Source organism: Nelumbo lutea, chromosome 5, assembly GCF_056320005.1.
Source record: "Nelumbo lutea isolate HS-2025 chromosome 5, American lotus-T2T, whole genome shotgun sequence".
NCBI lineage: Eukaryota > Viridiplantae > Streptophyta > Magnoliopsida > Proteales > Nelumbonaceae > Nelumbo > Nelumbo lutea.
In genome coordinates, this window is record NC_142688.1 from 19,598,420 (window position 1) to 19,617,078 (window position 18,659).

Consider the following 18,659-nt stretch of genomic DNA (forward strand, 5'->3'; position numbering starts at 1 on the left):
CAGGCAACATCTCGACATCTTGTTTCCTTTTTCACTCTGCTCTGAACCCCAGAGCCTGTACTAACCTGCTCTTGTGAACTTTGTAACAGGCCTTTGTGGTTAGGCATGATTGGGGTTCTCAAGTAGTCTGTTTGGGGATAGCTTTGGCTGTTGGGGGCCAACAGCATAGGCTGTTGAGAGTGTTTTTGGGCTGGGCACGCTCACCTATTCACACCACACCCATGTCTTTGTTTTTGTTTTCTTTTTTTTTTTTTTTATCAACGCATTTCCAAAAACACGGTCAACAGCCTATGCTGTTGGTCCCCAACAACCAAAGTTTTTCTGTCTGTTTGGGCCAGATAGAGATAGAGAAAAAGAAAATTGAGGCATGATTAGGCTAGGAAATAGAAAGTTGAGGGAAAGTTATTAATGAGTTCTGTGAAATTCAGAAGAACTTTCCCTCAGCTTTCTGTCTGTCTTATTTTCTATCAAGACAAAAAACAGTCTTAACGAATATTTCGCTTTCCTCTTGACAGGGATGGCAGGATTGGTTGTTGGATCTACTTGATGAATAATAATATGTTCTAGTTCTGACAAAAAAAAAAAACTTAGTGACTTATTTTGGTAGTAAAAAATGGATGGTATTATTAGTTTGACTACGAAACTTATTATATAAACTAAAATAGATTATCATTCTTTTTCTTTCCAATGTCAAATAGACAAGTCGTCTCAATTATCATGAATACTAGGCTGACTTTATAGGGAGCATGAGTTTATGATTTTACATTCATATGTAAAACCTCTAGTTTATTTTGCACTAGTCTTAGATAAATTGGCTAAACATATTTAAGAGCAGGTTCTATGATGCATGATGTTTGCCAATGACATAATATCAGTTGATGAAACTAGCGAGGAGTTAATTGCAAAATTAGGTTTATGGACAACTGCATTAAAAACAAAGGTTTTAAAAACAAGTAGGGTTGCTTAATATTAATTCATTCTCATAGTCAATCATGGGGGAAAGTTGTAAAGTAACTATTAAGCATTCAACATTGAGATATCAGTCCTACATTCTTTGTATTCATAAAGTGAAAAATACCAATTTTCAAAGTACTTTCTTCATATCCTTTTTACACCTAAGGAGCATATCGCTCATAAAATTAGAGCAAGATGGGTAAAATGAATTGATGCTTCATACCAAAAGAATGACACCTAAGGAGCATGTCGCTCATAAAATTAGAGCAAGATGAGCAAAATGGAGGGATGCATTTAGGTCCCGTTTGCTTTTTGGTAAGTTACTTACCTGGGTAAATACACTTACCCAAGTGTTTCTCAGGAAAGACTTATCTAGGTAATTGCATTTACCCGTGTTTTTTTATTTCTCATATAAATAAGGCAAAGACTATTTTAATCATAAAAATTCACTATTACAAGGGGCATTTTTGTCCAATTCAAGTATTGGCAACTTTCCCCCAAGGTGGGAAAGTTATTTACCACTTAGGATACCTAGGGAAAATAGACTTTACCTAGTCCCCACATAAATATGAAAAAAGAACATGGGATTCTTGGTCAATGAAAATCAAAATCCCATTGACCAACTTTCCCCCCCTCTCTAAATCCAGAAAAAGAGCGCCCCCTTAGAGTTTATGTAATAGGCAAACACCACTTTGGCTAAAAGGAAATTTTTATAGGAAGGTTGCAATACCAGCTATGTTGTATGGAATAGAGTGCCATACAATTAAGAAACAATGTTTCCAATACCTATTAGGAAAAATGATATTAAGGGATTTGTGACTAACTTAAATAAGTGATAAAATGAGAAAATGTAAATTGAGATGATTTGGTCACATGCATAGAAAACCATCTACAATACCTATTAGGAAAAATGATATGTTATAAGTTGAAGGGGTTAGAAAAACTAGGGACAAACTGAAAAGTACTTGGGTGGAAGTAATAAGAATTGATTTAAATGCCCATAACTTAATGGTTTAAGTGCCCATAATTTAATATTGGATATAAAACCTCTAATTTAGTATAATTAAAGAAAAATAACACGCTCATTGAAAATTTAAAAAATGCAATATAATCCAAAACATGTTTCTTAAATACTTATTTTTTTTGGGGGGGGGGGGATTTTGGTTCTAATGACCCTTGAACTATGGAGAAAGTCAATTTTGATCCTAAACTTAAAAAGAGGCCATTTTCGATATTGAACCATTGAGTAAAGGCCACCACAAGGCCAAAATGGATGGCGTTAGAGATGTCATCGACGATTCCATTATAAAAATAATAAAATAATAAGCCTTATTGATGTGACATTGATCACATTAAAATAAATCTAGGAAATTGGAAGTGAGTCCCACTTATTCATATATGGGCAAGAATAATTATTTTTGTTTAATTAATAACTAGTGAATGACCCCGTATTAATTATGAGTAACTAAATGTGTTCATAATTTAGTTTGAAGTTTACTATTCAGTTATAAAAATTAAATAAAAAAAAAAAACATCCATTGTCTAGCTAAAACTCGACCACCAGCAGCTTCATCCACATGGATGGTATGATGGTCCCGGCCATTGTCAGCTACACATAAATGATCGTCAGTGGTCGGCGATCTCATCAAAGCTCAAAAAATAGCCGATCATCTGAAATTCGACCACCAACGCCTTCATCAACAGCGACTGTATAACATTCCTGACCACTGTCAGTAATCCAAAAATGGCTTTGCATTCTAAACACATTCACATTAATCTACGTTGAACTTCTAATGCTACAGAATACATGAAGGAATATAGAGAAGTGAAACGCAAAACTGATTGAACATGAATGAATCAAAGCATGTATTACGAACAATAAACTATAAACTGTAAAATGAAAGCATGTATTACAAACTCAAATAGTAAATTATAAAATGTAAAATGTATTAGGAAATCAACTAACATGATCAAGGATGGATCTGGTTCTTGTACAGGTTGTACTTTTCTCACTGTGGAGGTAGTCTCTACTTCTTCCAGAGGATGTTTCTCATTGCAGAGGTCTGGTTATTGTGGAGGCTTTGGTTTGCTCAGTCTCTCAGTTGCAGTCTTGGGCAGTTGTAATTACAGTTTAGATGTTGTGATTCATTAGAGTTAGTGATTAACTGATTTGCATTTTCTGCTTGTTTTAGGATTTGGGATTTGTTAGTTTGCAAGTTAGTGATCATGTGTCCTCTCTTTTGTAGCCCTCTTCCTACAATTTAGGTTGGTGGCCTTCAAACTGAAATGAATAAGGGGTTTTGGCCTGATTTTAATATATATATTAGTGGGTCTCACTGAGACCCACTTATTCACTTCTCTCTCTCTCTCTAACATAGTTATTTTTATTTAATAATTAATATATAAAAATATTAATTACAGGTGGGTTTCACTTAAAATTCCCACTTGTTCACGTCTCTCTCTCTCTCGGAACCATCAAGGATTCGATGTCGTCCATTTTTGGCCTTATGGTGGCATTTTCTCAATAGTTAAAGGTCAAAAAAGATATTTTCTAAAACGTAGGATCAAAATTCGCCAAAAATCCCTTTTTCTTTTGTGAAGTTTAGATATATATCAATAGAATTGGGAATATGTCAAGACTAATCTCCTATGCCCATCTTTATGGATCTAAGTCTTGAAAAATCACAGTTGGGGCGAAGTTGACAATCGGTGACAAGGATGTGGGATTTCACAAGTTAGGCAGACTAAGTACTAGTAGGAGCTTTAAAAACTTTGGTACCAAACAATGGAAGATGTTTTCATTGATCGCTACAATTATATCCAAAAAAAAAAGTTCAAAGAAATTCTCTCTTTCTTCAATAATCCATATCTAATGTGAGAATGTGATCCATTTTATTTCTTCTTTGTTTTTATTTTTATTTTGCCTATTGAAGCAAAAGTTTCAATGTCTTGCCACGACTATTAATCCCAAGTATGACCAACTTGCAAATAAGAGATGTTTTTCCAAATTAAAGTAGACAAAGGCGCCAACTTTGAACACTAAAGAGTCTTTCGCGTATACTTAAGTGAAGATAGATACAAGGAAAAAAAGAAAGAAGAGCAACAGAGAAAGAGGAGGAAGAAGAAAAGGAAAATCATGAGTGACCCAAAGCAGCGAAAGGTCCAAACAAACGGAATATGGATGAACATAGCAGAGCAAGGAAGTGGGCCTCTTGTTCTTCTTCTCCATGGCTTTCCACAGCTTTGCATCTCATGGAATTACCAGATAACTGAACTGGCCAAACACGGTTTTCATGTGGTTGCACCTGATCTGCGAGGCTACGGTGGTACAGATTCTCCCCCCAATCCTGCCTCCTACACACTCTTCCATCTCGTAGGGGATCTTATTGGCCTTCTCGATGAACTTGGCCAAGAACAGGTAACTAACTCTGCTTAGCAATTTTTGGTTTTTGCCAATTACTGACTGATCTACTCTCTGTTCACGTTGTTGATGAATTCTGTAACAGGCTTTTGTGGTTGGTCATGACTGGGGAGCTGAGGTCGCATGGCATCTATGTCTCTTCAGGCCGGACAGAGTCAGAGCCCTCGTAAACTTGGGCGTCCCTTTTCGCCCACGTTCCCCTACAGCCAAGCCCGTTGAGTTGATAAGCCACATGTTTGGAGAAGGATTCTACCTCTGTCAATACCAAGTAAGAACAGCCACGAAACCATTTGATAAGCATTGTTGAGTGATCACAGCTTGTCTAGTTAAACTTTCTATTGATCAAGATACCCATATTTTTTTTTTCTAATGAGATTATGTAGAGTCCATGAAAATTTTATTTTTTCTAATACCCATTTTCGAGGTAAGTCAATAATTTTGGGAGAGCAATTTTTTGCTCTTAATATCAATAAAAGTAATAGTTTTCATATAATATCAATTAAGGGTAGACAGTACCGTTGCTCGTCTTCCTAAGCTAACAAAGAAAGAATTCCCTGTGCCAAACTGAAAATCTCATGATCTGGATTCGAAAACACAGACATTGAGAATCATGAGAGAAAAGAGAATCGTGAGACGAAAGTGGTTTCGTTACTTGAAGGTCGCAATGGCGGTGGGGGTTTGGAGGTTTCCATGAGAGAGAGACTGGGCGAAGTGAAGCCAGGAGCTAAATCGATGAACCGTAAGGAGTGCGGTTTTTGTTTTCCATCTCATTGATTGCTTTGAGAGAGGAGAGAAGAGAAGAGAAGAAAACAGGAGTGGTTTCAGGGAAGTTCATTTTAGGCGGTTTATCACCAGAAATTCCTGATTTTCCGGTGTTGGAACAGCAGTTTGGAGAGGAGGTCAATGTCAGATCCTTTTTATGTTATTTTCCTTATAACAGGAGTGGCTTCAGCCTGTTTCAACTGTGTTTTCGAACCTTCAGGGAGGTCGATATCCAGATCCTAAGATTTTCCATGATTTTTACCGGTTTTATTTCAGAATTTTCACTTTTCTTTCTCATGGTGAGGAATCGTGCAGCTATATCGATTAATCTCTTAAAACATTGAAACTCTTCTTTGCCACAGGGAACTCTTTCTTTATTAGTGGAGGAAGACCAATAAGAGTAATGTATAATGCTCTTAATTGATATTTTTCTTAAAAAGTTATCTTATTTTAATTATTATATGAAAATTATTATTTTTATTGATATTAAGTTATCGACTAGAAGCCCAATGATTTTCCCAGTTAATAGAAGTTGATAATATTGGGTGAGACAAAATTGTCCATTTTAATAAATTTTCTATAATGGACAAGTGCATTTCCTCAATAGGGCTTTGGGGAGACTATTTGATAGACTGACTTGTAGTATGATCGCCATTATAGGAGCCAGGGAGGGCAGAACTAGCCTTTGCTCGTTATGATTGTTTGACAGTTCTGAAAAAGCTTCTACTACTGGGTGCACCTGATCTTCTCACTGCTCCTTCTGGTGTTGAGATCATTGATTTTCTCGACACCCCAGCATCACTCCCACCATGGATTACAGAGGAAGAACTCCGACGTCCTGCCAGCAAGTTCCAAAGCTCCGGCTTCACTGGCCCTTTGAACTACTATCGAGCAATGGACAAGTAAGACAACCGAACACTTTGTATCTCTGTTTTTTCAACCCATTAGTAATAGTCACCACATGAACTGAAAGATTTCAGTGTGGAAAAGAACTCAGTTCACCTCTCTGTCTCCGTAGGAATTGGGAGCTTCTTAAACCATGGCAAGGATCAAAAATTACAGTTCCGACAAAGTTTATAGTTGGCAATAAGGATGTTGGGTTTCAAGCATTCGGCATGAAGGAGTACATAGAGGGAGGAGAATTCAAAGCATTGGTACCAAACCTTGAAGTTGTTATCATCGACGGTCACCATTATATTCAACAGGAGAAGGCTGAAGAAGTCACTCGTGAAATTCTCTCCTTTTTCAGTTCTTTCTCTCCCATGTAACTGATTTCTTTCTTCGCTATCTTGGCGTTGTCTGTTAGAATATATTGCTTTTCTCTTGCTCCTTGTTAAAGCATAACTCTTAAAATTCTGTAACATAGATGTAGAAGACACTGTTCAAATGTGTCAAATTAGTACCCGATAACTTTTAAACGGGTCACTGCAGTACCTAAACGTAAAAGTGTTAAAGTTGGTCATTATGTTAATCGACCATCAGTTATCTGTTGAAAATGTCAAAACTATTCTTCAAAAGAAGACACTGTTTATTGTCTTCCACCTTGAGACTGAACGGTTATCTTCAAAGAAAAAAAGAGAAAAAACATGAAATTTGATAGGGGGAAACAATAACCGAAAGTAAAGAAATAACTACACAAGAATGCATTTCAGATCTAAAGGTACAAGACAATGACTTCATTAGCCCATAATCTCAAACACCTCAAACGGTTCAGTCTCAAGGTAGAGTACAATGAACAATGTCTTTTTTTGAAGGATAATTTTGACATTTTCAACAAATAACTAATGAACGATTAATAACAATGACCAATTTAACACTTTTTGAAAATTTAGATACTCCACTGACATGTTTAAAAGTTTAGATAGTAACATAACACTACCCCAAAATTCAAGGTACTAAATTAGAATTTTCCCTTCGCCATTTCACTCGATTATTAATTTATTATATATTATATGGGGCCGACTGCTCGTTGTAGCATTTGGAATCATAGAATGCAATGTTGATAAAAACACATTGGACTCTAGATTCAACTGATTAATTCAGACTTTCGATGCAATTCGAGCTGGTATTCGGGTCAAGCCAACCCCTATTTCTTCTTCTTTCTTTTAATAAGCCAGCCTTATGCTTGAATTTAGCCATATCCACTCTGTCCAAATAAAACGAAGAGTCAAAATATTGGTATCACGTATCATATAGATAAGCTAGGATGGAGATAAATATGGCACTATGCTCTTGAATATTGATGAGGGCGGATTTGACCCTCCAATGATATTGTGACACATGGTACCTCGGAACAACTAGGTGACACCTGGAGCCACTTTGACAACAACTTGCCTTAGCCAAGTTGATGGTGTCTCACCTGGCGGCTTGGCACAGGCGCGGCTTGGCAAAAGCGCGACTTGGCATAGACTTGGTGGCCTGTCACCAGCGCAAGCTGGCAGCCTGACACCGGCGCGACCTAGCGGCCTAGCCCTGGCGGCCTGGCCCAGGCATGACCTAGTAACCTAGCACAGGTGCCAACCTGGCGACTTGGCACATGCGCTGACCTAGCGACTTGCAAGACATGCTTGTCGACGAATTCGGCATGCATATCCAAACACTCCCACGATCATTGGAAGTTGGTCCACATGATCCGGAGGATGGTCAACGTGCATGGCGGTTACCTCAGAGAATCTCGGACCACTCAGACGACTTCTCAGAAATCTCGGATATGGTGCATGAAGCCCATGCCAAACAATGCCTATATAAGGGCACCAACCCCAATGACATAGGGGCAAGTAAGCAAATTCTAGCTCTCATACTTTGTGATTGTTAGCTTGCAGTCTACTATGAGAGTACTGACTTAAGCATCAGAGCGACCACGCCGGGTTAGCCACCCCGGGTCCTCTGACATTTGGTTCCTTGCAGGTCTCTAAAGAGCAACGAAGCTCATCAATCCAGCTCGGCACCTCACAGACGTCTTGGCATATGGTCAACCTGACACCTCACAGGCAACTCACCACCTGGTCAGCTCGACACCTCATAGGAAACTCGATACTATAGTCAGCTCGCCACCTAGCCTGCCCAGCTCGATTCAGCTCGGAAGTCAAAGTTCTCCACTTCGGCCTGAGTCATCGGCCACTTGGAAGTAGACCAAATGAGGAGGTACTTAGCCAAAAAATCAATACATTAAATATGTATACATAGGGTGATAAGAGAGAATTTTGAAACAAATTAAAGCAAAAATATTTTAAAAATTCACAAATTCTTCATTTACACTCCCATACTTTTGTATTGGCTCAATTTGAAAAGAATATAAATACAAATATAAAATAATACAAAATATAAGGTTTTGCATTTTATTCCTTCCAAATCGAGCTATTAGTGCAAATGAAATTGCAAAGTAAACAGAGTCTCAATGTTCATATGCGTTCAGTATTTTCAGATTTTGGTGGATAATTGAGCAGGTATAGACAATAGACCTCTTAAATTTGGTGCATGATTTTCGAATTGCACTTGACCCAGATGGTCAGATCGTTTGGCTTGGGAATCAGTCCCTAGCCAAAAACCATTGAATCGATCAACGACATGTTGACATGGGTAGTCGAATTGTCAATTCGTTCAACGGTTTTGGCTATTTTTTATTTTTAAATTTTTGTTGTCAGAACAAACCATCCATTTGAATCAAACGGTTGAACCATCAACCCAAAAATTGGTGGCCGGAACGATTCCATTTCTGGGTTGTTTTTTAAAACCATGATTTGGTGATATTAAACCAGTCTCCTTCCAATAAAGAAATGTAGGAATAGGCTAATATGGACAAGGAGAGTGAAAACGTGGCAAATCAGAGGGTGCCTATTACATGCTTAATGCGATTATTATACTAATTTGGGCCGCGACCTGGTATTATGGTGTCGGTGCCTTGGTGGGTCTGAACCAAACCACAACTCAATGCTGAACCCTGAAAGTGAGTCCCTCGGCCAGGGACCTACTTTGGGCTGGGCCTGGTTGGGTTAGGTTCGCCCGATCCAAGTTCCACCCCTTAATCCGTGCCCGCGCCACTTCAGCGCACATTGAACAAACACTGTGTGTGTATGTGAGAGAGAGAGAGAGAGAAATGGCGATGCTCATCCTCCGAGTTCCACGGATGTTTTCTTTGGCTCCAACTGTTCTCTTATGGCGTTCGAGATTTCCCAACCTCGTTTATGATGTAACAGTAGCAACTTCTACGCCTCTCCCTCTCCTTTACTTTTCTACTCTGTACCGTAGAAATGGCGTCTTATCCTTCTGTTCGAGTTCGCAAAACCCCACGGAAACCACCGTACTTAGCTCAGATGAAACCTCAAAAGGGGTGAGATACTTATCTTTATTCATATTCTCCATCTTTGCGGGTATCTGAATTATTTCATGAACTCCAAACAATGTTTCTGATTCAATACATGCGCACTGCACTTGGAACACATTGAGTCCTTAGTTGGAATTTTGTTTTCTTCTCAATACTCATGTGATCCTAGAAAACTATTTACATATTTTGTTAGAAAATTAAATTGGAAGTCACTTAGCTCTGTTTTTTTTTTTTTTTTTAATAGATAGTGTGATTTCATTAACGAGAAAGGATAAGAGAGTACCAAAGACTCCTATACAAAATCTACATGGCCTACTAGCAATGCCACATATACATTACATACAATTTTTCATGCCTTGGATGCTCAAAAATAATACTTCTCCAGTCATTACAAAAGTTGAAGTTCAATCCTATAACTCCTCTATATGGATTCCCAAAAGTAGACGAGGCATTCAATTCTGCCCATAACAGCGGTTCTCTCTTTAAAGATTCTTTTATTTCATTTCTTCCATATACACAATACACCAATAAATAGTAAAGCCTACCCAGTTCCAGAAGATTTACCTTCTCTTTGAAACACTTGGTAGGCCAGGAATAGATCAGGGATATGATGTAAGAGCTTGATAAAATGCAACCAAATGCCATTCAGTTCTAAATTTAGTCAAGTAAAGTTTCATTCATACAGATAACTTGACAACCTATCAAAAAAATGGAAGCTATTGGTTACATCCCTGTAAATGAAACACTATTTATTGGTCGTTTTTATGGGCTTACAAACAGATATAGAACTTCAAATTTAAGCACAATGATACAAAGAAGATAATTTGATAGATGGACCTACCATGAGTCTCAAACTATCAATGTTCTCCATATTGATGGAGCTTCAATGTAGTCCTTTCTGACATTTATATTTGCATTTGCAAAGTTCAAAAGAGGTTTTCTTTTCTTGAAATTGATCTTTACTTGATACTTATGTGGCCTACTAGGTTTGTAGTACTTGGCATCCATCTCTTGCTGAGCATATTTGATGCATAAGTTACTATTTTTTGTACATTTTATTTTATTGTAGTTTTCAATTTAAGTGATGCTGGTATGGAATAATGTTCTTGCAGAGCCCTCTGAAGTCTGGTTTATACCTTGTAGCAACACCAATTGGCAACCTTGAAGACATTACCTTACGGTATATTTTGTATTTATGGAATGTGGGAAATTTTTAGCAAGTGTCAGATATGTTTATTATTTACTTATTTGTTAGTTATCTTATTGGCCACAATAATATTTGCATAAATAATATGTATGTACTTTCAACATGCATGCATGCATAAAGACAAACTTAAAAAAAAATTCATTAGTCTTACATCTGAAATTCTTTCCTTACAGGTATATGTCAATTTGTTGGACAGATTTATGGATGAAGGATATTACTATTCCCATCTCATTATCTGATAGGGATCAAAGATACTATTTTCCTAACAAACATAAGAAAAGATGCTCCAAAGAAAAGAAAAGACATTCTCTAAAGGATGGTTGTAAATTCACTTTTCATTTGCTAACCTCATGCTCTTTTTTAGCTAATTCAAGAGCATTTATTTTCTTTATTTGGTGTCTGGTTGGTGCCTCCAGTTACTATTTACAACTTTCTCAGGCCTTTGTTCATTTTCTTGGAGGAAAAAGATTATATTAGAGATGCCTTAGAGCTGTAGTTTTATGGTCAATATGGGAAGAAAGAGACTGAAATATTTGATAACAAAATGATCACTAAAGTAGCCATTACTTATATCATTATAGCAGAATGGTTCACTAGATCCAGTCAAGGGAAGTATTTGGGGGCATCAGCATGGATGATGATGTAAGGGGTTGGCAGCATGTTGTTGCTTCATCTACTAGTACTAGATGAGTGCAAAGTCTTCCATCTTAGTCACCACTCCATTTAATTCCGTGAAACTTAATTTTGATTGACATATCTTTGGTAATCCTCAAAATTCGGGTATAAGAAAGGGCACTAAGGGATCATGATGGTTAGATGTTGATTGTATATTCAACTCATAATGGCAATGGAAATTCAAGTAAGGTTACACTAATATTTTTGCTTCAAGGACTGCAAATAGTGGTATTAATGGGTTATAACAGATTGAAAATTGAAGTGGATTCTCAAGTTGTAATGAAGTGGATGAGGGGGAGTAATGTAACCCCTTGTTTATATCCCCACACTATGAGGGAGGTGCAGTCTTTAGCATCCACAGCTTGAAGGCCTCCTTTAGAAGGTCTGCTAAGTCCCTGGCAGATTTATTAGTTAGATAGGGAACAGGGAACTAGTAGGGATGAAACGCATTTAGGTCTTATCTCCAGAGGGTGGACTAATGGCTTTGCTGCATATTCATGGAGTCTTCTGTTTGTTGCAGTTTTTAAAAGGCGTGGGAGGCATGCCTCCAGGCGAGGTGCTCCCAAAACGCACTGAGGCGTATGCCAGAGGTGCTGACACCTCTGAGGCGTATGCCAGAGGTGCTGACACCTCTGAGGCGTATGCCTCATGTGCTTTTTTCATGAGGCGTGCTAGAGGTGTACGCCTCATGCACACCTCATATAAAAAGACTGAAAAAAAAAGAAAAAAGAAAAAAGGAAAGGAAAGGAAAAGAAAAGAAAGGGAAGGGAAAGAAAAAGAAAGAGAAGAAAAAAAAGAGAGAAAAGGAAAGGGAAGGGAAGAAAAGATAAGGGGAAAGAAATTGGTCTGCCCCCAGCCCCTTCAACTAGTGTTGTGCATCTTTATTCTTCTTAATATAAAAGGTTTTTATTAAAAGTAAAGAAAAAAATGAGATCCCCCCCTTCTTCTTCTTCTTCTTCTTCTTCTTCTTCTTCTTCTTCCTCCTCTTCCTCCTCTTCCTCTTCCTTCTTCCTTTTGACCCCCCTCCTCTTAAGGAGGCTTGTGCCTCCTTGTGTTCGGGAGGCTTACACCTCTTACGTTCTGAACTACACCTCATGCCTCTAGGTAGTGGAATGCCTCGTGTCATGCCTCTGTGTTTTAAAACATTGGTTTGTTGATATTTGGAGTATCAAGCTGGTCTCTAGCCTATATGAATGATTTCTTGTATCTATTCTCTTGATTTTTCATCAATAACATCTCTTTATCAGGGGAAAAATATATGATCGGAGAAGTTTAAACATAATAACTTAATAAATTGTCTTGTTTTTCTGACTGTCATTTCCTTACCCATGCTAAACCACTGATGCAGTGCTCTGCGCATCTTAAGATCAGCAGATGTTATACTTTCAGAGGACACAAGACATTCAGGAAAGTTGCTTCAGCACTACAATATTAAGACCCCCCTTGTAAGTACTCATGTGACTTGTTTTATGTAATTGAATGGTCATTTATATAGCTTTGAATTTCTTCTAATAGCAGTCTTTTAGGTTTTCAGCTGAGTTATCATAAATTCAATGAATCTCAACGAGAAAAAACAATATTGAGGAGGTTGCAACAGGGTGATGTCGTGGCACTGATCAGTGATGCCGGGTCACCAGGTATCAGTGACCCTGGTACAGAACTGGTGAGTATCTGTTAGGTTCTAAATTTCCTCAAGGTAATATTGTAGTACAAACTTGAAATTGCTTGCACTGCACTCTTCTATTTTTTGTTGGATCTTGCAGTGCCTTACATGTTAGTTAATGAGTGAAATTGGAACTCGGAAAGTTCATTTATTGTGAATACTTTTCTGAAAATAAATTCTTCCACTTGGTGCAGGTAAAGTTATGTATAAATGAGAAAATTCCTGTTATTCCTATCCCTGGGCCTTCTGCTTGTATAGCAGCTCTGTCTGCCTCGGGTTTGGACACTGATGGATTTAAATTTGGTGATATGTTCAGGAACTTGACTCTTATATTGGGCACTGTCAAATTTCCCAGAGGCACTATTAATAAAACTCTTTTTGATGACCTTTTTCACATTTACTGCTGCAGTTGGATTTCTTCCTAAGCAAGCTAGATCAAGAAGAGAGAAACTGCAGGTTTGTGCTGATGAAACTGCAACACAGATATTCTTTGTTCCTCCACACAAGCTTCATCAATTTCTTGAAGAAACCTCTTCATTCTTCAGTGACTCAAGGTAAAATGTGAGGCCTTGCTGATCAATACTTCAAATTGATTTTTTTTTTTTTTTATCAAAACCTCCAAAAGTTTTGAATTATCTTTTTATATACTTCAAATTGAATTTTTCCTGATCAAATAAATACACAATCACATTTTTATACAAAAGATTCATGCATAGGGAAGCCCAGTGCACAAGGCTCCTGCCAATGCAGGGTCTGGGGAGGGACAGATGTATGCAGCCTTACTCCTGTAGATACACAGAGAGGCTGTTTCCAAGATTTGCACCCTGGTCACCCAGGACCAAGGCCCACCCTCACGTAAAATTCATGCATAATTAACCTAAAATTTCTCTGGATGTATCATGAACCAGCTATATTTGTCCATGGTTCATATTTGCCATATTGGATATTAAATTTGGTCTTTTTTAATATAGATATCACCAAGTTCATAAGTATCCATTTGCAAACTTGCAATTATGAGCAACCTTTTGTCTAGTGACAGGATCTAGCTATATAGTATTTTAGAAACTTGGTAATTGGTCTGGAAAACCATAACCATCTAAAAATCTTTTAGGTGGCTTAACTTGTTAGACTGGTCACTGGTCTAACTGGATTGCAGAAACAATACAAAAACAAGACAACCATAAAGGCATTTCCTCAGCATGTGAAAGCACAAAATGAAATTACACTCCTTTACTTTAACTAAGGCTATGTTTTTTTGATGAATTGTAACTAAGGCTATGTTTTTTTGATGAATTGTAACTAAGGCTATGTTTGGTTTGAAGGAAAAGGTAGGGAAAGGCAGGGAAACCTATACAAGGTTTGTAAAAGTTTCCCTACCTTTCCCTACTTTTTCCTTCAAACCGAAAACAGCCTAAGGGTTGGAGATATGCTTATTTCTGAGTTACCCTGACAGATCTCCATGCGTTTGATATTGTCTTGTAATATTTAGATTCTATAATTTCAGGCTGTTCCAAAACAGGTTTCAATGAAAAGAATGAAAGAGTGATAAGGGGATAAACAGCACAAAAATTTTTGTTTCTTTTTCCCTGAACTTGTTACTACATGTGCAACTATGACATATTCTTGCAATCAATATCAGTAAGAGATGCACAACTAAGAATTTATGATGATGGCCTCTTTTGGATTTTTGCACTGCAGACAATGTGTCATAGCTCGAGAGATCACAAAACTTCATGAAGAGGTAAATGTGGTCCCCCATTTCTTGTGTTTTATCTGTTTATTACAGATTTGAATGCCATCATCTATTAAACATTTTTACTGATGTTCTATCGTGAAGTTCAGTTCTTCCTATATCTCATATGATACCTACATGATAGACGGATTTATTATGGAGCTTATTTATTTTCTTTTAACCATCCTCGGTCATTCTTTTGGGTTTGGTGGTTTGTTGAGATAATTTGACATGTATCTAACATTCTCTATAAAGATCCTAGGATGATACAATTTTGAGAGAGCCAGATATCTTTTATTGCAAATTAGGTGCACTTCGCTAGTTCTAGAACTAACCTTGAACAGGCTGTACAGCTAGATGATGCATGGAGCAGTATCCATTCATGAACAAGAAAATAATGTTTTAGCATCTAATAGCCAACTCTGAATAGTTGTGTCAGGTTGGAAGCCATATAAAAGCTTTCAACCAAGACAATATATAACCAACCCTAAATAAGATTAAGGCTGAGTTGAGCTTAGTGGAGATTTCAGTCATTAACCATAAGCCTAAAGTAGTTTGAAGAAACTTCATCTGAAAAGTGTGAGGAAACATGTATTGTAGTATTAGTCGAAGTTCTTTATCAACATTATTGGTCAAATCAATGAATTTTCCTGCACTATTTGAGGATCCTTGAGTCCTTAGTCTAGCAAGCTTGACATGCTATTTCAAATGCTTCAATGAGTTAGAGGTCCATCTCCTATGGATTGGTTCACATCACATATATTGCAATGACAAATATTCCTTTTATGTGGTTCTTGAACTAATAGAGATAATGCCCCAGTTTTGGCAGGGCACTTTAGGGGAAGCAAAAGCGGCATTCTCAACTCACCAACCAAAGGGAGAAATCACACTCTTGATTGAAGGAAAGGCTAAATCAATTTTTGAAGCTCCGTCAGAAGCTCAACTGGAGTGTGAACTGAGAGATCTGATCTCCCATGGCCATAGCCTTTCCACGGTAATCAAGTCTTTTGGCTTATTAAATTTATTTATTTTTTTTACTTTGTGTGTGTTTTTTTTTTGGTTACAAATCATGGGCATAAATTGGGGTAGTTCCTGATAATTACATTACTTAAAACCATATAGGTCTTTATAAACTGGAGGCGTTATAATCAAATGTGCCATTTAGGTTCTGGATTTTACATTTAAGCATCTCTTTCAGAAATGATGTGGAAATATCATAAATCATTTTGAAGTTGATCAGACTTGGGGATGCCATCAGTATTTGACTGCCTAAATCTAAATCCCTAATCCAATTTGATTATGCCAATTGCAAATCTCAAATATAATTGGACCAAATATGGATCCACCCCATTACAACCTAACATTACCATATCTATGTTATTTGCATTCAAGTAACTTGTATAAAGTTGATTTTACCATCTTATTTTTTACTAATGTGTTTAAGTACAAGCCTCTTGGAAATTATTCATTTTTTAAGAAAGGTGTAAGATTGTATTCGAAAGGAGGGTGAGCTTCCCTCAGAGCATGTACAAGAGTAGATGAGGCTGTTCATGAAGAGAAAAGAAATATGGACAAAAAACAGCCCTGGCTTCAAAAAATCTAATCAAGGCACAAAAAGATCATAAAGATGACTTGGTTCAATTGTATTTAAAGTGACTATATATTTCAAATTCTGAAACTCATGGCAGCCAGCCCAAGCAATGACATTGACACCTCTCAATCTTGTCCACTATAGCTTCCCTTGGCGTCACTGCACCCTCAAAGATTATCCTGTTGCGCCCTTTCCACAATGTCCAACAAGCGGCAATGGGGACCAGCTTATTTGTAACTCATTTAATAATAAATGTAGAACCATTTCCAGTTCAATTTTATTAATAATGTTTTATCCAGATCAATTTTGCTTATTTGATTAATGATATAATATATGAATTTGCTCCTATTCCAACCAAATTTAATAGATAGGATAGGATTCAATTCATACCCAAATTATTATTAGGATCAAGCTCATATCCAGGTTATACGAACTGGATCTGGGCCATTGGCAGCCCTACAAACGTCCTGTTTGTATTATTGTTCTAGCTGAATGAGCATAGCTTTTGATGGTAAAGCATGGTTCTTTTTAATGAAGCTAGTTACTCTCGAAATATTTTTTCAATAATATAACCAAACACTCCACGTAAAATGTTCTTTATTAAATATAGTTTTGTTTTTCATTTGGTGAAATTTATCTGAGTCATACAGTTTCATCTGATTTAGCCATCTTTTTTTCTAATGTAATACTAGCATGCTTGTTAGGGGGCTACTTTTCTTTTCCTCTCTTATAATTTGGTTGTTTAGGCAGTGAAATTGGTATCTGAGGGAACATCAGTCAAAAGAAAAACAATATATTCACTTGCGCTGAGGAAATTTGGAAATCCAGTTGAGGCAGAGGATGACTCAAATCAAGATAATTGACTTGTTTGCGTGGTGAGTATCCTTCTACTAAGAACTATGCTTGAATTGCTTTGTTCTATTCTATAGGCTAGTTGATTGGCTTTGGAATATATTCACTTGCACTGAGGAAATTTGGAAAGCCAGTTGAGGCAGCGGATGACTCAAATCAAGATAATTGACTTGTTTGCGTGGTATCCTTCTACTAAGAACTATGCTTGAATTGCTTTGTTCTATTCTATAGGCTAGTTGATCGGCTTTGGAAAAGAGTTGGAATCTCCTCAGTCCTCCGAACAAAAACTGTCTCAACACGCTTCCAGCGTGATCTGTGTCTGCACATCTTGCCATAAGACTGGGACCCACCATGTATGAGATATGCTGACACAGATCATGTTGGAATGTTTTTTGTTGGGAGGAGATCTATACTCTGGGAAGTTACCACAAGCAGCCATGTGCCAAAGGGGTTATCATCCCACAATTGACTAGGAATTACTTATAGCTGCTTTGGTTTCTGCTTTTTACCTTTTGCGGTAATAAGCCGAAATAGGAAACTGGATTTGGTCCTCACAAGACCATGCTCACACCGTTCGCAAGTCCCTTGCAGCCATGCATTGGGAATATCTCCCCATGAAAAAAAAAACATATAAGTACGGAAATATTCCCAATGCACGGCTGTAAAAGGCTGCGAGAACAGTTTGAGTGCGGTCTTGTGAGCACTGAATCCCATCTCCCGAAATAGCCACTATGTAGGCACTTTTTACATGAGGAGACAGATGTAGCAATGTTTTAATGAACAATAACACTAGGTCTTTTCACCTTATAATTTAAACTAAGGCGTCTGAGGTTCAAATGCAGATGCTGAATTAGCAAGATATCAAGAACATTGAACATAGGCACCGGCACTCTGGTGATTTTACTTTCAGAATAAATTCCTGAAGTCATTCTAACGAATCTAACCTATTTGTGCTTAAAATAGTAATATACAACTAAATCTGTCAGGACTTTCAAATTACCCCAATACACTTAAGGACTGGCTATGGTGAACTGACAGTTGACTGCTGATGCTGCTTTAACAGAGTACGAGGGACCAGATTACTGGTCTATTTTAAATAATTTGCCAGAAAAGGTTTCTTGGCCACGCAAGAATTGCCAATATGATCCAAACCATGGAGACCAGTATGCGGATTTAGGGAGGTCATGAAGTCTACTAATTTTTTATTCCAGAATTCCAAACTGCATTAATCTGGAAAATGCATGTTTGTATTTACATGGATTTTTTTCCTTCTTGTACATGATCCAGCTTCCTTACCATTGTATGATTCCTATAGAAAAGCTTGCAGCTTCATGTCCTGCCAAATGAGTGTCTTGTCAGTAGAAATGATGCCTTCGTTTTTGACGTGTTTAACCACTCTTGGATGTATCCTTACCGAAAAAACACCTCTCGGATGTATCAACTAATGATTCTTTAACGTTTGTATGAATGTTTGGGCT

General features: G+C 37.4%; 2 protein-coding genes across 11 annotated transcripts; both read left to right on the forward strand.

The window, feature by feature from the left end:
* Positions 1 to 3,615: 3,615 nt before the first annotated feature.
* LOC148850791 (epoxide hydrolase 1-like) lies at positions 3,616 to 6,498 on the forward strand. The gene is made up of 4 exons (XM_088942937.1): positions 3,616 to 4,372; positions 4,461 to 4,643; positions 5,798 to 6,039; positions 6,156 to 6,498. The coding sequence occupies exons 1-4, from the start codon at positions 4,091 to 4,093 to the stop codon at positions 6,403 to 6,405; spliced, it is 957 nt and encodes a 318-aa protein (XP_088799063.1). The 5' UTR covers positions 3,616 to 4,090; the 3' UTR covers positions 6,406 to 6,498.
* A 2,683-nt stretch (positions 6,499 to 9,181) lies between these two features.
* LOC148850792 (Tetrapyrrole (Corrin/Porphyrin) Methylase) lies at positions 9,182 to 18,659 on the forward strand. 10 transcript variants are annotated; one of them, XR_016099941.1, is made up of 12 exons: positions 9,183 to 9,467; positions 10,574 to 10,641; positions 12,692 to 12,788; positions 12,878 to 13,006; positions 13,201 to 13,309; positions 13,416 to 13,560; positions 14,705 to 14,747; positions 15,559 to 15,732; positions 17,080 to 17,204; positions 17,316 to 17,362; positions 18,024 to 18,075; positions 18,168 to 18,659. XR_016099941.1 is itself a non-coding variant. In XM_088947766.1 (10 exons), the coding sequence occupies exons 1-9, from the start codon at positions 9,234 to 9,236 to the stop codon at positions 17,190 to 17,192; spliced, it is 1,116 nt and encodes a 371-aa protein (XP_088803892.1). In that variant the 5' UTR covers positions 9,182 to 9,233; the 3' UTR covers positions 17,193 to 17,204; positions 18,245 to 18,659. The 10 variants fall into 10 exon arrangements, 2 of the variants coding, with proteins under 2 accessions (XP_088803892.1, XP_088803893.1); XR_016099935.1 differs by having other exon boundaries at positions 9,184 to 9,467; positions 17,076 to 17,204; XR_016099939.1 differs by having other exon boundaries at positions 9,184 to 9,467; positions 17,076 to 17,204; positions 18,245 to 18,659.

Bases quoted from the DNA above. Each gene is read 5' to 3' on its own strand.
- LOC148850791 (XM_088942937.1), top strand. From the start codon at position 4,091: ATGAGTGACCCAAAGCAGCGAAAGGTCCAAACAAACGGAATATGGATG. The intron at 4,644-5,797 runs GTAAGAACAGCC...TCGCCATTATAG, and splicing joins TCTACCTCTGTCAATACCAA to GAGCCAGGGAGGGCAGAACT. The intron at 6,040-6,155 runs GTAAGACAACCG...CTGTCTCCGTAG, and splicing joins TACTATCGAGCAATGGACAA to GAATTGGGAGCTTCTTAAAC.
- LOC148850792 (XM_088947766.1), top strand. From the start codon at position 9,234: ATGGCGATGCTCATCCTCCGAGTTCCACGGATGTTTTCTTTGGCTCCA. The intron at 12,789-12,877 runs GTAAGTACTCAT...TTAGGTTTTCAG, and splicing joins ACAATATTAAGACCCCCCTT to CTGAGTTATCATAAATTCAA. The intron at 15,733-17,075 runs GTAATCAAGTCT...TTGGTTGTTTAG, and splicing joins ATGGCCATAGCCTTTCCACG to GCAGTGAAATTGGTATCTGA.